The sequence below is a fragment of the Lepidochelys kempii genome, chromosome 11 (genome assembly GCF_965140285.1).
Source record: "Lepidochelys kempii isolate rLepKem1 chromosome 11, rLepKem1.hap1, whole genome shotgun sequence".
NCBI lineage: Eukaryota > Metazoa > Chordata > Testudines > Cheloniidae > Lepidochelys > Lepidochelys kempii.
In genome coordinates this window covers 46,927,558-46,947,185 of record NC_136390.1, presented here as the reverse complement: position 1 = coordinate 46,947,185, position 19,628 = coordinate 46,927,558, and the positions used below count along the sequence as shown (strand labels likewise).

General features: G+C 39.7%; 1 protein-coding gene across 8 annotated transcripts in view; it reads left to right on the top strand.

Moving 5' to 3' along the window:
- Nucleotides 1-19,628, top strand: part of CERKL (CERK like autophagy regulator) — a 97,554-nt gene that overhangs the window by 52,741 nt on the left and 25,185 nt on the right. For all 8 annotated transcript variants that reach the window (XM_073306063.2, XM_078847985.1, XM_073306061.2 and 5 more), the window contains exon 3: nucleotides 3,962-4,093. In XM_073306063.2, the coding sequence (XP_073162164.2) occupies nucleotides 3,962-4,093 (132 nt within the window). The remainder of the gene's footprint in view (nucleotides 1-3,961; nucleotides 4,094-19,628) is intronic.

The window sequence follows — 19,628 nt, the reverse complement described above, 5'->3', positions numbered from 1 at the left end:
ACCAGTGTTTATTGTCATGATCACCTTCCAGTCATGTTTATTGGTAACCATTTAGTACACGCAAAATCATATAATCAGCGTAGTATATTTTTTCATGCTGAAATATTGAACAATCAATTGCATGTGACTGGTCAATTTAAGTCAATGATGCTTGCTTTTTTATAAATAAAGTTTTGTTTTTTTAGCTCTTTTTGTTTTTCCTAAACCAGCTAAGTTGTTAATATTTAAAAAGCAGAAATTTTGTATACAACACAACATTATTGTGATTTATTCTTTTTATTAACAGCTCTCTCCTGTCAATGAATCACATTAGGATCCATATAATATCTCCAATCTATTTATCAATAATAGTTCACTTTTTAAAGAAAAGAATAATCCAGATTTAAATGATAGACCAATTTGTTAATTTTTAGAATTGCAATTTAGATTCTTTATAGGGCGAAAAAATTGCACTCATGAATTTGTGGTAAAATGATGAAACTTTCAGATGTAAGTCTCCTAAAATTTACCATTTTAAGATTTTAAAATGTGCCGTATACCTATCCTTATTTGAATGCCCAGATTCCTTTAATACTTTGCATAGTCCTTTTTGGGCACAGGCATCTTGGAAAACTTAAAACTTTAATTTTTTTATGTTAAAGTTTAAGTGGGGTAGCAATATTCTATCTCTTTTATGCCTCTCTCTCTCTCACCCTTTCTCCTGATCCTGGGTAGGTAGTGAAATTATAACTCCATTCTTTGTGTATGTCTTATCCGTACAGTTCTCCAACACCTCAAAGTTCTCCACCTTTTCACATATTCTGTACAAACCCCTGACTCTTCTCTCCCCAGTTTGTTCATAGTAAGATTTGTTTGTTCATGTAGTTTAAATATATATTTTACAAACAAATTAGACAACATACAATTAAAATGGTGATATGGTGTAAAGTTTAAACAGTTATTTTCCCCCCCAAGTTGGTTGAAGCCAGCTTACTTCACCACAGGTAAAAATACTGGAAACATAGGAATCCTACCTCTGCTACAGGCTTACATGATTTCTCTCTTTATACTTTAGACAAAGTAATAATTCATGAAAATGAATTTTTGTCCCACTTTTGTTCTAATTAATTATATTATATTTTTACATTTTTAAGTCTGATTACTTCTTTATAGTCTATCTACTTGAAAAATATTAAGATAGTATCGGAGGTCACTGTAATTCTACAGTAAACTACTTGAGTTAACAGTCTGATAGTAGCAACTATGAAGTGTAACAGCCTAATAACCTTTTGTTTTCCGCTGTTTTGCTTATTTATATCACTATGATAATGACATTATTATGGTGGTTCAGCAATATATTTTTACATTGCTTTCCTTGTTTTGCTTTCTCATAGTCTAAAAAATTAGTTAATATAAAATAAAAATAATTAGTAATCATTAACATTATTGAGTACACATATTACTCAATATTGAAACATCATAAAAGCATATACCTTGGTTATAGCAAATGCTATAAATGTCAGTTTCAGCAGCTGAACCCAAAATGACACAGACTGTCTTCTGGATGAAATATGGCTTGTCTTTTGAGTGGATTTTACCAGGAGTTTTTTAAGTATTCTGTTTGAAGTACAGATATTCAGGGAAGGAAGGACATATACCTGGAAGAAGGGAGCAGGCCATTAGTATCCTCTCTGTGAAGATATTTGTTTCTGTAGGAGAATCATGCCTTCAACTGATATCTCTTGAGGATTCATCTACTGCAAGAGTGCTAGCTATTCTTTGAGGATCCGTGATATTGGAAGAAGAAAAGAGCCCAGCATCAGGTTCCCTTGAGAATTCTATGGAAATGTATCTGGATGAGTCATGCAAATTTATAATTGAATTGTTCGGAAGTTTTTTCCAACACATTTGTTTTTTGTCTGATGCTCTCTTAGATAATACCATAAAACCAAGGATTGTTCTTCCAGGATGTAAAGATATACATGATCTAAATACCCAGGATGAGCCATACCTGATGGTTCTTTTTCGAGTAGTGTCTCTAAGGATGCCCGCTTCAGGTTCACATCTGCCCTTGTGCCTTTAATCAGAGATAGTTGGTAGCAGTGTCCATTCAGGCATGAAGGCAGTAAATTTCTAGTTCAAGAGACCTCTCTAACCAGCAGTTGGGACCAAAAGACACATCCTGGCCTATTCAAGGAAGGAGTAGAAAGGCTCTAGAAGTAACTCTGTCCAGCCTCCTTCTGCTTGACGAGCTATCACCATAATGTGAGGAATCTGAAAAACAAGGAAACTAAATGCCAAAAATATACAGATCTTCTGGGGTGGGGGAACTCTAATTAGTCTTTAAGTTAAAGCATAATTTCTCAAGAATCTCTGAAGCCGATTCTCAAATGTACATATGACCAAAATTTCTAAAACAAGTATAACACTCAAAGAAGATTCAGTTCTCTCAAGTATTTTTGCTTCGTGTTCCTATTGTGCCTATTCTAGTTGCATATCATCCTGGCGGTCCTCAGTATGTTAAGGGATAATTATCAAAAGTGATTCACTCTGCCAGACTGTTGCAATGATGAATGAAGAGCAGATCAGATCATTTATTGTAAATTTGTACAGTAAACATGCTGAGTCTCTGTCATATTAGTCTCTCTAGTTTTGTATGGGTTCTCATTGTGGATTAACTAGTTTTAAAGTTACTGTAGGCTTTTATGGAAGAAGGGATTTGTGATTAACATTTGCTTCCTCTAGCATCAGGTTATTTTGTTGTGTCCTTAATTTTGATGCTCCTAGCTAATCTTGACAAGATTATATATCAACATTTGAAGAACTGGGCTAGATTTTCTATACTTCCTTTCAGTTTTCAGTGAATATGAAAATATACAGTAAACATTCTTTAATACTTTTAGTCCTTTAATTTACATTCTTCAAAACAAATGGGTTAGTCGTGCTATTTTTATTCCTAGAGTTTTCCAAGGTTTTGATACTTGGAAAAGTTAATTGTCTTCAACGCAAAAATATCTTTTTTTTCCTTGATATTGAAATAGCTTTATTATTAGTATTTGTTGAATCTCTTAGAGTATGGTATAGGCACCTTTTAAAATTCAAATGTTCAGATGGGTGTTCAGATGTTTTGTGTTATTCCTTTTCAATCTTCAAAGTAAGGTGAGTGAAGAAAGGGCAGGGATCCTAATCAGCAATTGCAAGATGTATCTGGCTTTAGGGATTGAACTATGTCCCATTTAGGGTGAGAAGTAAAATTTTAGTTATGTCTCTTTCTGGCTTTGGAGATAATTTTTTCACTTAGCACAAATGAGCATAAGGCATTTTCATATTGAAAGTGTTATGTTCAGCAGCTCTGGTAGTATTAATGCTGTTCCCTCACAACCTTCTTGAACCCTTATGCAAGCTTACAGATAAATAACAAACTGTACTACATGTTTTCTGAATTTACACTTGAAGGCAGTACTGCACAGAGCACATATATGTATGTAGGTATTTCTATTAGAGAGCACGCATGTACAGATATTAATTTACTTTAGTATTCATTATGAATTTGTTCAAATCATACATTGTAGAGAATTACCAAAGAAACAGTTACTCTATGGAGCAGTCCTCGGTTTTTACAGCTCAAAATCAGACTCACTGTTACTGGCACATAATGATGTAGGTGGTGGTGACTAACTTGTTCCGACTGGTTATTCTTAGCTGTAGACTAATAAGCAGGTCAGAGCTTCAGTGGCCCCAGGATTAAGGGTCAGATTAAAATAATGAGCACACTCATTCAAGAAGACAGTAAGGGCCTCTAGGTTTATTATAACTACTACCCTCAAACCAAGTCAAAAACACTTTATTAATATGTTTAGTTTTTTAAAAAACATAAAGCTTTCCCAGTAATCTCAAGGATGTTTGCTTAAAAAGTTTGATTCACCTGTAAAAATATCCAAATGCTATTTGTCTTGAAACCTTTTGTGCTTTTTTTTTTTAGGCTTTCCAAATAGACCAAAGTCCCTAAAAGTATTTGTTAACCCAAACAGTCATAAAAGAGAAGCTACTCATGTTTATTACGAACAAGTTGCACCTCTCTTTAAGCTTGCTGACATCAAAACTGACGTCACAGGTAAGTTGCTTTTAGAACATGATTTAATCCTTTTTTTAAAACGGATACTTAAGCAACCAAGACAACCTGAATTTACTGATAATCCTTATTGGCTTTATGTACAAGTAGTGCATTGAGAATTGAATTAAATGTAATATTACTCATTTGGTTTTATTTCATTTCACTGCTTTAGTTTTAGCAATTCCATTATTTATTGATTATATTTTATTTTGTATAGTTTTTCTACTTTAGGAATAATTTTACACTTTGTGTGGGTTTTTTTTACATCGCAGTTTGATTATTAAAAAAGGAAAGCTTGAATCTCACATAGGTCTGATGTATGTTTCTTATTTGTGGACTCTTCTTGAGTTATTAAACTTCCTGTATAATCTTTTCCTTTCACAAGGCTGTTCTTGCTTTAACTCAAATCCTTGCTATTTGGATCAAACCTGATCAGCAGAACAGATGTAAATTTGCTGGGAATTTACAAAGCTATGTAAGGTTTCTGATGATGATTTAAACTTCATGCCATTGAAGTTTCTGATGATGATTTAAACTACTACATTAGAGATTGCGTGAACCATGATATTATCTGAAACCACAAAATAATGTAGGAGTTTATGGTCTGGCTTTCCCAAGTTGTGATGGTTGTGTTTTTTATTCATGGATGTAAATGTAAAATAATAATAATAATAATAATCCATTCCTCCTTTTGGCTGTTTTTATTCCCATGCGGAAGGTACTAACCCCTTTTTGTAGTCAATGGAGCAAATCCAGTTCCCTTCTCTGTAGCCTCACAAGTGTGGGAGGTTAGGGGAGAAAGAGATTCCACATAGCATGGAACACTGTTTATGTATGAATCACCTCTGCAATAAAGTACTGTACATGGAGTGGGAGGCATGCTGCTCTGTGGATCTTCCCATTCTTCCTTCCCCATAAGAGATTTTAGATGCATTGAGGTAAAATAGCTTCTGCTGAGTGTTCCTGCAAGCACTTTATTGTGTGGGGAAGAGGATTCCTTCCCCAGTCCCCTGAATTTCTCTCCAGTCTCTAGCCTGGTTGAACTGGCTGCACCCTGGGATCTTAATCTTAGCTAAAGTGTTGATTACTTTTCCAGCACAAATTTAATTTCTGTACTGTAGTAACTTTTTCCAAAATTGTTTTCAAGCATACACTAATGCTGCAAAAGCTGCATTATTACATTTCCATATTCCTGCCAGTCCTGCCCAGTGGATAGACACCCACTGATGAGCAGGTTGTATTTGCTTGAAGGCCAAAAAGTTTGTTTTATTATTTTTACTTTTCAAATGTTTCCTCAAATATTTGGGGGTAAATTTAGGTCATTTTTGGTGTTGTGCAAGATATTGCACATAAGTCTAAACAAATAAAAAGATTTTATGACGTTTTTTCTCTTGCCCTGCATTATATCCTACATCAGATAGGCATGAAAAGTGCCTTTTCTGCCTTGAGGAAAATTACTCCATTCAGGGTATCAGTGTTCTTTAGATGAAGTCAAGGAAAGAATGATTTATAGTTTCAGCCATTAGTTCCAAGAGGCCACAGGGGAGAAAAAGCCGTTATTTGGCAAGATATTGCCATTAGATCTGGCTGTATCCCAGAGGGGTAAGCATCTCCAAATCCTAGGAGTTTTCAGAATTATAGGGTTTCTTGGATGTAGTCAGATCACTTGTCTGCACTGGGGTGCTTGCTGGACTTGTCTAGTCAAATCGCCTGACCCAGCATTCTCCAGAGACTTGATAGAAGCCCTGTTGGATGATGTGAAACAGTCATCTGTGCAGAGCCTCAATTATTTCTGCCAGGGGACTTGTCAGACTAGTTCCTTCAAATATGTTCTATGGAATTATCTTCCCCTCAGCAGAGTGTGGATAAGTGTGTTGATACAATTAGGAACCCAGGGTCTGGCTCAAGCTCTCTTTCTCAAAGGATCTAGGATGTATACAGTTGCTGCTGGATCCAAATTTAATGTGGTGGACTTCTTAGCTCTGATAAGCTGATTTCATCCCACACTGCTGCAATTCCACATCCCGGCGAGCCTGATTCATAATATAGGAAAAAATCTGGTGCTTCAGGTGTCTCCTTGTACAGATCCATAATATATTTTTGTGTAAGTATTGTAGATTGAGGCCCTATGATCCTCTGCCTTCTGCATCGGTGGTCTCTTAGTGAAAGGTAGTGAAAAGAGGCATAGGTGTCCGCCTCCCGGGAAGTCTCCTCCAAAGAAGATGAAGGATCCTGTGGAGATTCTTTAGCCTCCTCCACCTGAGTCCTCTAGATAGGAGGTACTACCTGATCTAGAATCGGATGCACTCTCAGGAAGAGGAGAAACCAGTCATAGTGACCCCTCTGCTTCATCCCTTGCTGTAGTTGTCTTAAAGCTTTCTCTTCTTTTCCAGCTGACACAAAGACTTCCAGGACAGAGTGGATGGAGTAGCTTGTAGCTTTACCCAGTTAGATGCATAAATTATCTGATGTCTTGGAGCTACAAGAGAAAGTAGCACTCCAAATCAATGAAGGTTTGCTGAAACTGGTTAAATTAATTTGTAACCACCCTGTATTGCAGGGGTCGGCAACCTTTCAGAAGTGGTGTGCTGAGTCTTCATTTATTCACTCTAATTTACGGTTTCACGTGCCAGTAATACATTTTAACATTTTTAGAAGGTCTCTCTTTATAAATCTATATTATAGAACTAATCTATTGTTGTATGTAAAGTAAACAAGGTTTTCAAAATGTTTAAGAACCTTCATTTAAAATTAAATTAAAATGCAGATATTATCAGTTTAGTGCAGTGGTTCTTAATCTAGGGTGCAAGATGCCCTTTCTGGGGGTGCGAGACATGCAAGATGTTTTTAGAAGGTAAATCATGAAAAACACAAATTAAGCACAGGCACATAAGTGCAACTACTTTGTTTCATCAAACCTATGTATTTATTAACATTATACATTTTTAACGATTACTGTAATATACAAAGTTTTCAAGTTTTTAAGCTAATTGTAGTGTAATTTTTGATAAGGGCTGCAGAGCGCTGGGCCCAGGCCAGGAGCAGAGCCCTGGGCTGGCTGCCGGTACCTCAAGCTGGCAGGAGGGCTGAGCAGGGCCAGAGGCTGGCAAAGGGCTGGGTGGCTGGAACCCCAGGCCGGGCGGCTGGAAGCCCAGACCAGCAGCGAGGTGAGCTGGGCTGGCCGCTGTTATCCCAGGCCAGCAGCAGGCTGGCAAGGGGCTGGTGGCTGGAACCCCAGACTGTCAGTGGGCTCAGCTGGGTAGCGGACAGAACCCCAGGCTGGCAGTGGTTCACCCGGCTCCTGCCAGCCAGGGGGTTCCATTCACTTCGCCCGTCAGCGGGCTGAGTGGGGCTGGCCGACAGAACTGCCGCCGGTCTGGGTTTCTGGCCACTGGCTCCTGCCAGCCAGGGTCCCAGCCACCGGCCGCGCTCAGCCTGCTGCTGGCCAGGGGTTCTGTTCACTCAGGCCGGCAGCAGGCTGAGCAGGTCCGGCGGCCAGGACCCCAGCTGGCAGCAGTGTGCCAGTAAAAATTGGCTCGTGTGCCGCCGGTTGCCGACCCCTGTTGTACTGGATCTAGGAAGTTTGATTCTTTATACTAAGTCTCTAAAAAATTATTTGAATATTTTTTCAGGATACCAGTACTTCTAAATCCATCTACAAATATGTTTTCTATAAAGTAGAGAGGAACTAAGAATTGTTAGTGAGAGAAGTATTTATTATTTGTATAGCATCCAAGGTTCCAATCAGCATCTCGGCCCCATTGTAGAGGTTCTGTGCACTTATTAAAAAAATGGTCTTTGCCCCAAAGAGTTCAATCTAGGTTACACCCTTGAGCTATGGAATGTAAGTCTTGAGAGAATTGCACCTGCTTCCTAATTGCCAGTTATTGCTCAATAAGTTTACTTTTTGACTATGTACTTGATTTCTGTAGCATGGCTGTGTGGAAACAATATATTTGGGAAGTTTTGCCCTTGACTTTATTAAGACCAGGATTTCACCTGAATTAGTTTAGTTTTTTCCTTTTTCTACTGACTGTCACATATGTCTGGAGGGCTAGGGAAAACATAGCTTTCTCACTTGTCTCTTACCTACTTTTCCATAAAAACAGGTTGTCATACCTGTTGTAGTTCCTTTTCAGACAACCTTTGACTATATCTAACTTCTGTCCTGAGACACGTGCTAGGGATGCAGAAATAAAGTTTCTAGACACCATTAATGACTGCTTCTTGCAGTGGCTAGTCCTGGAATTCTAGATTTAGTCCTAAGTGGAGCACAGGATCTGGTCCAAGAGTTGGATATAGATGAACCACTAGGTAATAGTAACCATAATATAATTAAATTTAATATCTTGTGGGGCAGGGAGGGGGGAAATACCAAAGAAGCCCACCAAAGTAGCATTTAACTTCAGAAAGGGTAACTAAAGAAAAATGAGGAAGCTAGTTAAACAGAAATTAAAAGGAACAGTCACAAAGGTGAAATGCCTGCAAGCTGCATGGAAACCACAACAGAGGCTCAAATTAAATGTTTATCCCAAATTTAAAAATTAGTAAGAGGATCAAAGAATGCCACCATGGCTAAAGAACAGAGTAAAAAGGTGGTTAGGGGAAAAAAGGCATCCTTTAAAAATTTGAAGTCAGGTCCTACCAAGGAAGATAAAAAGGAGCATAAACTCTGGCAAGTGAAGTGTAAAAGTATAATTAGGCAGGCCAAAAAAAGAATTTGAAGAGCAACTAGCAAAAGACTCAAAAACTAACTGCAGTTTTTTTAAAGTACAGCAGAAGCAGGAAGTCTGCCAAACAATCAGTGAGGCCACTGGATAATTGAGGTGCTAAAGAAGCACTCAGGGAAGACAAAGCCATTGCAAAGAAGCTAAATGAATTCTGTGCATCAGTCTTCGGGTATGTCTACACTACGAAATTAGGTTGAATTTATAGAAGTCGTTTTTTTAGAAATCGGTTTTATATATTCGAGTGTGTGTGTCCCCACAGAAAATGCTCTAAGTGCATTAAGTGCATTAACTCGGTGGAGTGCTTTCACAGTACCGAGGCTAGAGTCGACTTCCAGAGCGTTGCACTGAGGGTAGCTATCCCACAGTTCCCGCAGTCTCCGCTGCCCATTGGAATTCTGGGTTGAGATCCCAATGCCTGATGGGGCTAAAACATTGTCACGGGTGGTTCTGGGTACATATCGTCAGGCCCCCGTTCCCTCCCTCCTTCCGTGAAAGCAAGGGCAGACAATCGTTTTGCGCCTTTTTTCCTGAGTTACCTGTGCAGACGCCATACCATGGCAAGCATGGAGCCCGCTCAGGTAACCGTCACCATATGTCTCCTGGGTGATGGCAGACGTGGTACTGCATTGCTACACAGTAGCAGCAACCCCTTGCCTTGTGGCAGCAGACGGTGCAATAGGACTGGTAGCCGTCCTCGTCATGTCCGAGGTGCTCCTGGCCACGTCGGCCAGGAGCCCCTGGGCAGACATGGGCGCAGGGACTAAATTTGGAGTGACTTGATCAAGTCATTCTCTTTAGTCTTGCAGTCAGTCCTATTGAACCATCTTATGGTGAGCAGGCAAGAGATGAGGATTGCTAGCAGTCGTATTGTACCATCTTCTGCCGAGTAGCCCTGAGATGTGGATGGCATGCAGTCCTTCTGCACCGTCTGCTGCCAGCCAAAGATGTAAAAGATAGATGGAGTGGATCAAAACAAGAAATAGACCAGATTTGTTTTGTACTCATTGCTTCCCCCCCCCATCTAGGGGACTCATTCCTCTAGGTCACACTGCAGTCACTCACAGAGAAGGTGCAGCGAGGTAAATCTAGCCATGTATCAATCAGAGGCCAGACTAACCTCCGTGTTCCAATAAGAACAATAACTTAGGTGCACCATTTCTTACTGGAACCCTCCGTGAAGTCCTGCCTGAAATACTCCTTGATGTAAAGCCATCCCCTTTGTTGATTTTAGCTCCCTGAAGCCAACCCTGTAAGCCGTGTCATCAGTCGCCCCTCCCTCCATCAGAACCATGGCAGACAATCGTTCTGCGCCTTTTTTCTGTGCGGACACCATACCAAGGCAAGCATGGAGGCCGCTCAGCTCACTTTGGCAATTAGGAGCACATTAAATACCACACGCATTATCCAGCAGTATATGCAGCACCAGAACCTGGCAGAGCGATACCGGGCGAGTAGGCGACGTCAGCGCGGTCGCGTGAGTGATCAGGACATGGACACAGATTTCTCTGAAAGCATGGGCCCTGCCAATGTATGCATCATGGTGCTAATGGGGCAGGTTCATGCTGTGGAACGCCGATTCTGGGCTCAGGAAACAAGCACAGACTGGTGGGACCACATAGTGTTGCAGGTCTGGGATGATTCCCAGTGGCTGCGAAACTTTCGCATGCGTAAGGGCACTTTCATGGAACTTTGTGACTTGCTTTCCCCTGCCCTGAAGCACATGAATACCAAGATGAGAGCAGCCCTCACAGTTGAGAAGCGAGTGGCGATAGCCCTGTGGAAGCTTGCAACGCCAGACAGCTACCGGTCAGTTGGGAATCAATTTGGAGTGGGCAAATCTACTGTGGGGGCTGCTGTGATGTAAGTAGCCCACGCAATCAAAGATCTGCTGATATCAAGGGTAGTGACCCTGGGAAATGTGCAGGTCATAGTAGATGGCTTTGCTGCAATGGGATTCCCTAACTGGGTGGGGCCATAGACGGAACCCATATCCCTATCTTGGCACCGGAGCACCAAGCCTGCGAGTACATAAACCGCAAGGGGTACTTTTCAATAGTGCTGCAAGCTCTGGTGGATCACAAGGGACATTTCACCAACATCAATGTGGGATGGCCAGGAAAGGTACATGACGCTCGCATCTTCAGGAACTCTGGTCTGTTTCAAAAGCTGCAGGAAGGGACTTTATTCCCAGACCAGAAAATAACTGTTGGGGATGTTGAAATGCCTATATGTATCCTTGGGGACCCAGCCTACCCCTTAATGCCATGGCTCATGAAGCTGTACACAGGCAGCCTGGACAGTAGTCAGGAGCTGTTCAACTACAGGCTGAGCAAGTGCAGAATGGTGGTAGAATGTGCATTTGGACGTTTAAAGGCATGCTGGCGCAGTTTACTGACTTGCTTAGACCTCAGCGAAACCAATATTCCCATTGTTATTACTGCTTGCTGTGTGCTCCACAATATCTGTGAGAGTAAGGGGGAGACGTTTATGGCGGGGTGGGAGGTTGAGGCAAATTGCCTCACACCAGGGCAGTTAGAAGAGCACAGGAGGGCGCGGTACGCACCAGAGAAGCTTTGAAAACCAGTTTCATGACTGGCCAGGCTACGGTGTGAAAGTTCTTTGTTTCTCCTTGATGAAACCCGCCGCCCCTTGGTTCTCTCTACTTCCCTGTAAGTTAACCACCCTGCCCTCCTCCCTTTGATCACCGCTTGCAGAGGCAATAAAGTCATTGTTGCTTCACATCCATGCATTCTTTATTCATTCATCACACAAATAGGGGGATGACTACCAAGGTAGCCCAGGAGGGGTGGTGGAGGAGGGAAGGAAAATGCCACACAACACTTTAAAAGTTTACAACTTTAAAATTTATTGGATGCCAGCCTTCTTTTTTTTGGGCAATCCTCTGTGGCGGAGTGGCTGGTTGGCTGGAGGCCCCCCCACCGCGTTCTTGGGCGTCTGGGTGTGGAGGCTATGGAACTTGGGGAGGAGGGCGGTTGGTTACACAGGGGCTGTAGTGGCAGTCTGTGCTCCAGCTGCCTTTGCTGCAGCTCAACCATACACTGGAGCATACTGGTTTGATCCTCCAGCAGCCTCAGCATTGAATCCTGCCTCCTCTCATCACGCTGCCGCCACATTTGAGCTTCAGCCCTGTCTTCAGCCAGCCACTTGCTCTCTTCAGCCCGCCACCTCTCCTCCCGGTCATTTTGTGCTTTCCTGCACTCTGACATTATTTGCCTCCACGCATTCTTCTGTGTTCTGTCAGTGTGGGAGGACAGCATGAGCTCAGAGAACATTTCATCATGAGTGCGTTTTTTTTCTTTCTAATCTTCACTAGCCTCTGGGAAGGAGAAGATCCTGTGATCATTGACACACATGCAGCTGGTGGAGGAAAAAAAAAGGGACAGCGGTATTTAAAAAGACACATTTTATAAAACAGTGGCTACACTCTTTCAGGGTAAACCTTGCTGTTAACATTACATACATAGCACATTTGCTTTCGTTACAAGGTCGCATTTTGCCTCCCCCCACCGCGTGGCTACCCCCTCAATCCTCCCCCCTCCCTGTGGCTAACAGCGGGGAACATTTCTGTTTAGCCACAGGCAAACAGCCCAGCAGGAATGGGCTCCTCTGAGTGTCCCCTGAAGGAAAGTTCTCTATTTCAACCAGGTGACCATGAATGATATCTCACTCTCCTGAGGATAACACAGAGAGATAAAGAACGGATGTTGTTTGAATGCCAGCAAACATACACTGCAATGCTTTGTTGTACAATGATTCCCGAGTACCTGTTACTGGCCTGGAGTGGTAAAGTGTCCTACCATGAAGGACGCAATAAGGCTGCCCTCCCCAGAAACCTTTTGCAAAGGCTTTGGGAGTACATCCAGGAAAGCCATGAATGCCAGGGCAAATTAATCCTTTCACATGCTTGCTTTTAAACCATGTATAGTATTTTAAAAGGTACACTCACCGGAGGTCCCTTCTCCGCCTGCCGGGTCCAGGAGGCAGCCTTGGGTGGGTTCGGGGGGTACTGGCTCCAGGTCCAGGGTGAGAAACAGTTCCTGGCTGTCGGGAAAAGCGGTTTCTCCGCTTGCTTGCTGTGAGCTATCTACAACCTCATCATCATCATCTTCTTTGTCCCCAAAACCTGCTTCCGTGTTGCCTCCATCTCCATTGAAGGAGTCAAACAACACGGCTGGGGTAGTGGTGGCTGAATCCCCTAAAATGGCATGCAGCTCATCATAGAAGCGGCATGTTTGGGGCTCTGACCCGGAGCGGCGGTTCGCCTCTCTGGTTTTCTGGTAGGCTTGCCTCAGCTCCTTAAGTTTCACGCGGCACTGTTTCGGATCCCTGTTATGGCCTCTGTCCTTCATGCCCTGGGAGATTTTGACAAAGGTTTTGGCATTTCAAAAACTGGAACTGAGTTCTGATAGCACAGATTCCTCTCCCCATACAGCGATCAGATCCCGTACCTCCCGTTCAGTCCATGCTGGAGCTCTTTTGCGATTCTGGGACTTCATCATGGTCACCTCTGCTGATGAGCTCTGCATGGTCACCTGCAGCTTACCACGCTGGCCAAACAGGAAATGAGATTCAAAAGTTCGCAGTTCTTTTCCTGTCTACCTGGCCAGTGCATCTGAGTTGAGAGTGCTGTCCAGAGCGGTCACAATGGAGCACTCTGGGATAGCTCCCGGAGGCCAATACCGTCGAATTGTGTCCACAGTACCCCAAATTCGACCCGGCAAGGCCGATTTAAGCGCTAATCCACTTGTCAGGGGTGGAAAATGATTTTAAGAGCCCTTTAAGTCGAAATAAAGGGCTTCATCGTGTGGACGGATGCAGGTTTACATCGATTTAACGCTGCTAAATTCGACCTAAAGTCCTAGTGTAGACCAGGGCGAATTGCAGAGGATGTGAGGGAGATTCCCACAACTGAACCATTCTTTTTAGGTGACAGATCTGAGAAACTGTCCCAGATGGAGGTGTTAATAAAGGAGATTTTGGAACAAATTGATAAATTAAACAGTAATAAGTCATCAGGACCAGATGATATTTATCTAAGAGTTCTGAAGGAACTCAAATATAAAATTGCAGAACCACTATCTGTGGTATATGCAAAAAGAAAAGGAGGACTTGTGGCACCTTAGAGACTAACAAATTTATTTAAGCATAAGCTTCCGTGAGCTACAGCTCACTTCATCGGAGCATCTGATTAAGTGAGCAGTAGCTCACGAAAGCTTATGCTTAAATAAATTGGTTAGTCTCTAAGGTGCCACAAGTCCTCCTTTTCTTTTTGCGAATACAGACTAACACGGCTGCTACTCTGAAACCTATCACTTAAATCAGCTTCTGTAGTAGATGACTGGATGCCAATTTTTAAAAAAGCTCCAGAGGTGATCCAGGCAATTATAGGCTAGTAAGCATAGCTTCAGAGGAACTACAACAGTAGACAAATTCCTGTTATTCCCCCAAAATAGTTGTCAGTCATGTTTCCTGTTTGTTCCCTCCTCAGATGTCTTCTAAGATATTACTATTAAGAGCCCAATATGTGTGGTGTTGAAAGTCCAGGCATGGAAGGACAATTCTAATCCTATTTACATGTAAATTTGATTCAGCACAAATAGTGCTATAAAGGAATTTGATTCCTGACAGGAAAGGAGATGTTTTATTTCTTCCACAGTAGGGAGATACAGAAACTTAACTGGATTTATTTCATTTCAGAAGGAATCATATGGATAGTGTAGAGAAGTCACTGCTACAGGGAGTAAAAATCCATCAATCTGATCGGCCATTTTTTCTGCCTATTTGTTCTAGAAGGGAGAGAGAGAAACCCAGAATCTGTGCTGTCAGTCAGAAGAGAGCAAATTTACAGGCAGGTGGGATTAAAAAGTTTCATACTCCAAACAATTTTATATTTTCAGATGTTAATTCTTTTTAATATGTCACTATTAATATGTTTCATACCTTATGCACATGTAAAAGGACAGGTTACTGCACCAAAGAGCTTACAATTTAAGCCCAAACCTGCTCCTATTAAAGTTAATGAAAACAGGATCACTCCCCAGATTAGACAAAATACAGACAGATGGCCTTATCAGGCAGTGGTTACTCATGTGAGTAGTCCCATGATTTCACTGAGATTGCACATGCAAGACTGATAGGAGCAGGCTGAAAAGTTAGGCAAAAGAATATAATAGAAGAATAATGTGGTTCTGTTTGTGTATGATGTTAGTGCCAATATTTGTATATGTTTTAAAAATAATGTTTGTAATATAAGTTCAACTAAAGAAATAGGAGGTGAGACATGGAAACACACATAGATGAATAGAAACTAATTTTCTTGTATACTGGTAATGAGTCAGTTAACAATAGCATTTTGACTTTTCTTTGTTTCAAATTTTAAGGAAAAAATCTCCAGCTTTATATAAGTTTTATCATTTAACATTTGTATAATCTATAACAGATATACTGAAATACCAAGGTATGACAATAATAAAGAGTCACTGTGAATATTTTTAATCATTTAATGTGCACAAGTAAGACTAACCATCTTTCATTTAGCTGGTTTCTGCCTCAGTTGCTTTTTTAAAAAATGCAAATAAATGGAGGGTATGTTTTAACTTTTTAAAAGGATAATATTATCATTTGTCTGTTAACACTGTTTGTGCAGTAGCTAATGGAGTTCTTTCTATAAACCAAATAACCTGCCAATAGCTAAGTTTATATAAAAACTTTTGTAGATAGTTAATAGGAAATTAAACTAAGCATCGTTGTAATGACATTAACCACCTGTTTCTCTTACTAACAAAAATAGTTTTAAATTATTTTCTGATTTTTTTATTATATAAAATGCTGTCTGAACTAACTAAAAACATATTCAACATATTATTCTGAAGGCAGTTCTACTTTGGCAATATCCAGGGCATTGCAAGGTTTATTAGTTGCCTAACACTCCTCCTACAGGTAAACTGGGAAAATTACATGACAATTCTATAAATGTTAGTATAGAAATACACATTTATTTGTACATTTAAAACAGTTTTAATTGGGAATGAATAAAAGCTTTGGTAGTGTTCACTTGTACTCTTTTCAGAAGTTTAGGTACCTCACTAATAGCAATGTTAATGTCCTTTCAAATAATGACTTTGGATTTTGTCAGGCAGTAAGGTTATATGCCACAGTTCACAAACATACTGTAATATTGGGTACTTAGAATAAACATTTTTTTCTGAAATCTTCAAAGAATCCTCTATCCTAAGAATTCAGTTTGAATTCATTGTAAATTAACAGCTACATACATTCATCTTTAAAACTTAAAATGCATTGTTCAAAAGTGTCATACAGTGAACATGAACTTCTGAAGTGACATAAGAATGTGGCTAGTTAGTACAGTAAAAATCATAATATTTTTATATATCTTTTGTTTTCTCTCCCACCCCCAAACAATACAAAATATTTTAATAATCTTTTCAGAATGGTTGTAGAGAGTTCTGATGTATAGAACAGAATACAGGAAAGTAGCTGGCAATACCTATAACTGTAGGTATTCAACATTTTTGCTATTGGAAAACGATAATACAAAACTTTCCTCAAAAATTTGGATATTTTATGCCTTGCTATTTATAATACTAATATTAAATTAGTGTTTTTCTTCCATATATTATAGCACACCAGAGATTACCTTTAATTCTAATTTCTGTAGTAATATATTTTATATAGTAATACTACTATATGTTATATAGTAATGTATTTTTAGGAATCTGTGTGTGCGTGTGAGAGAGAGAGAGAGATACTAACCTCTTTGCTACTATATCACACACATGCTTGAGAATGTGATATAGGTAAATGAGTAAATTGCAATGTAACATATACCACTGCTCATTATCTTACTCTTTTCTTTATCAGCCTTTTCTGGGAAAGGTTAGTATTATAGTGTCAAATCATTTAAAATTGATACATTGTTATAACGTTTAGGTGCAGAGCAAACTGTAAAATAACACATTGGTAGGACTTGTATAAAATTACATAGTAAGAAACCTATGTACTGAGAGTCAGAGCCAGCGCTAGGCATAAGCAGACTAAGCAATTGCTTAGGGCCTCAAGCAGCTCAAGCCCCTTTTACTTGCAATGACAAGTATGTGTTGGGGGCGGGGGAAAAATATTCCTACTTAGGGCCCCCAGAGGGTAGTTCAGAGTCCAATACAACTGAAAACTTGCACTTGTTATTGATTGTAAAGTAAATAAAGTTTGTCCAAGGACTTTAGCTTTTTTTCTTCAAGTATTAGCACCAGTTAATCTGTTGCTCTACATTAGCAGTTGTAATCCTATTGGGTTTAGTCTGTGGCTAAGGACCCAGTATTTATACATGTCATGCTGAACTGTCCCACATATTGAAAGGCCAAAACGATTTGCTCACTGTCTTTTTTTGCTTTTATCTTAGTTGTAGGGGTTGTTCTTGAACCCTTAGTTTCTTGTTGGCTACTTGAGTTATGGGGCTCTGCTAGCTATGAATATGTGCTTTAAAATAGGAGCTGAATGTTGGGGAGCCGTCAGGCATCAAATCTAGGTTTTGCTGCATGATCCAGTGATTAGTTTGCTCAGATGCACTCTTAGTAAAGTTCACCGAAGAAGAGCACTATCACATGACAGCTAATGAGTTCAGAGGCATGTGTAGTTTCCTTATGAACAGTGTTCCACAGCTTTTGGTTCTTGATAGTGATTAGGTATTCTTTTCTTGGTACACTGCATCTTTAAATCTTAAACCACTTCCATAAGTGGTTTGATTAAGCTTTTAGGTATCTTGGAAATTCTCCTCTTTATGCATCATCACGAGAGTTGAGACTGGCAGGGTTTACATATTGTTCCCTGATTTGAACCCTAGAGGGGGGAAAAGAGAACTGTGTTCTTAGAAAGGGACACTAGCGCTGAAATTCACTTCCCTCACTGGTTCAACAATAAACAAAATTTCTCATTCTTCAGCGTGTGCTTCATGGTCTTTTTATTCATCCATATGTTTGACTGAAAGAGGTGGCTTCAATGTATTGAGTCGTGTGTGCTGTGTGTGTTTTGTGTAAGCTCTTTGTGAGTTGATTTCCTTGTGAATGGATGTATATTACACTAAGAAGCCTCTGAGTACATTTTAACAAATCAAAAGAAAAAAAAAAAGAAAAAAATCTAATTTAGCATAGCAAGCATACCATTTTTATTTTTTCCCAGTACTGTCATAATAAGTTGTTTAAAAGTTGCAATGTTCATTTAAAAAATTCTGGTGTAGCCCATTATCAACCATATGGTTGCAGAGGAGGATTTTTTTTATCACCATGAAATACTAATGATATGTTTTAGCCTTTTTTACATCCTCACATCAAAAGCAATGTATTTGCAAACTGTGTTATGTTAGTCACTTTTATTTTTTATGTACTATAGCTGTTGTTGAGGGGATTTAAATTCCCACCTGGAAGAACAAAGAAGCTGAATGCACCAGTGCCTTAATATTAAGCTTTTCATCCACCTAAGAATACTTCTTGTGAAGCTAATATTGTAAACAATGCTAGAAAACTGTTTGTGGTCATGTAACAATATATATGCTTCAGCAGCAAAATTGTAATTCACTAACTTTGATTTCAAGATAGCATACTGCTTCAAATTCTCCCCTGGTATGCTAACCTAGTTTATAGTTACAGGAACTTATTACTGTGGAAATTCATTAGCAATGCTGAATGATAGTTCTCTGAAGATGTTCATTCTGTTGTCGTAACTATTATGAAAAATGTATTGTAATATGTAATTAATGACTGCAAATTACATCGCTTTCTATATCTCTTTCAAATTAAATAAATATTGACGAGTACAAATATTAAATATACTTATTAGTTCGAAGCTTTCCATTCGTGTCAGCAGCATCTGAGTGGTCAATAGAAATATTACAATTATAATGTTGGGGTAGATAATACTGTGGATATGGAATCATTATTTTAGACACCAAAACTAATAATTTTAGCAATATCCAGAAACACTGAAGAAAAAGCTTGAACTGTACTAGCACCAGGGACAGACAAGCATGAAAGATTAATGTAATCTTGCATATCATGATGCACATTCTTACACAAAAAATCCATCTGCAAGTGTCATGTCAGTCAGCAGAAATCTTTGATGGGTGGATGCAGCTGGGCTGTCTCTTCTGGCAAAGCTGCCCTGGAAAATGCTAAATGTGGTTATGATTCTTTGTGCCATCTGTAGTATACTAGTTTATCCTGTCTTCATTGGCATTTTCAGTACTACACAGGGCATCAACAATCACAGAGACAGCAATATAGAGTGACAGATTCATTTCCTCCAGAGGCTACCAGACTCTGGTGTATACTTGTGCCACCTTGCTCTTCGTGTTATATTCTGTCGTCACTGGTATTTGATTTTATTTCATATTTCTATGTTTAACTCAGATTCTTAGTTAAGCAGCTTGCATATTCTAACATGGTCAATTGAATGTGGTTAGTATTTAGATAATTTACTTCTATCTGATGATAGACTTGAACTTTTCCGATAATATGCCAAATGTGCCATTACAGAAACTTGTATTTTTGACCTGTGAACAAATATTGCTCATCCTATGAATCTGAAAACACCAGCTTTAAATTAGAAACTGGCTATGTATTAGGCACCACCAAATAATTTATGTAATAGAGTATGATTTTGACCTTTTTGTTTGTTTATAAAGTTGTTAAACTTTCAAGCCATTTAATACTTTTAATGCATTTAATGATCAAAATATAAGCAAAAATAAATTCTGACTTATTACTTTATTTTCA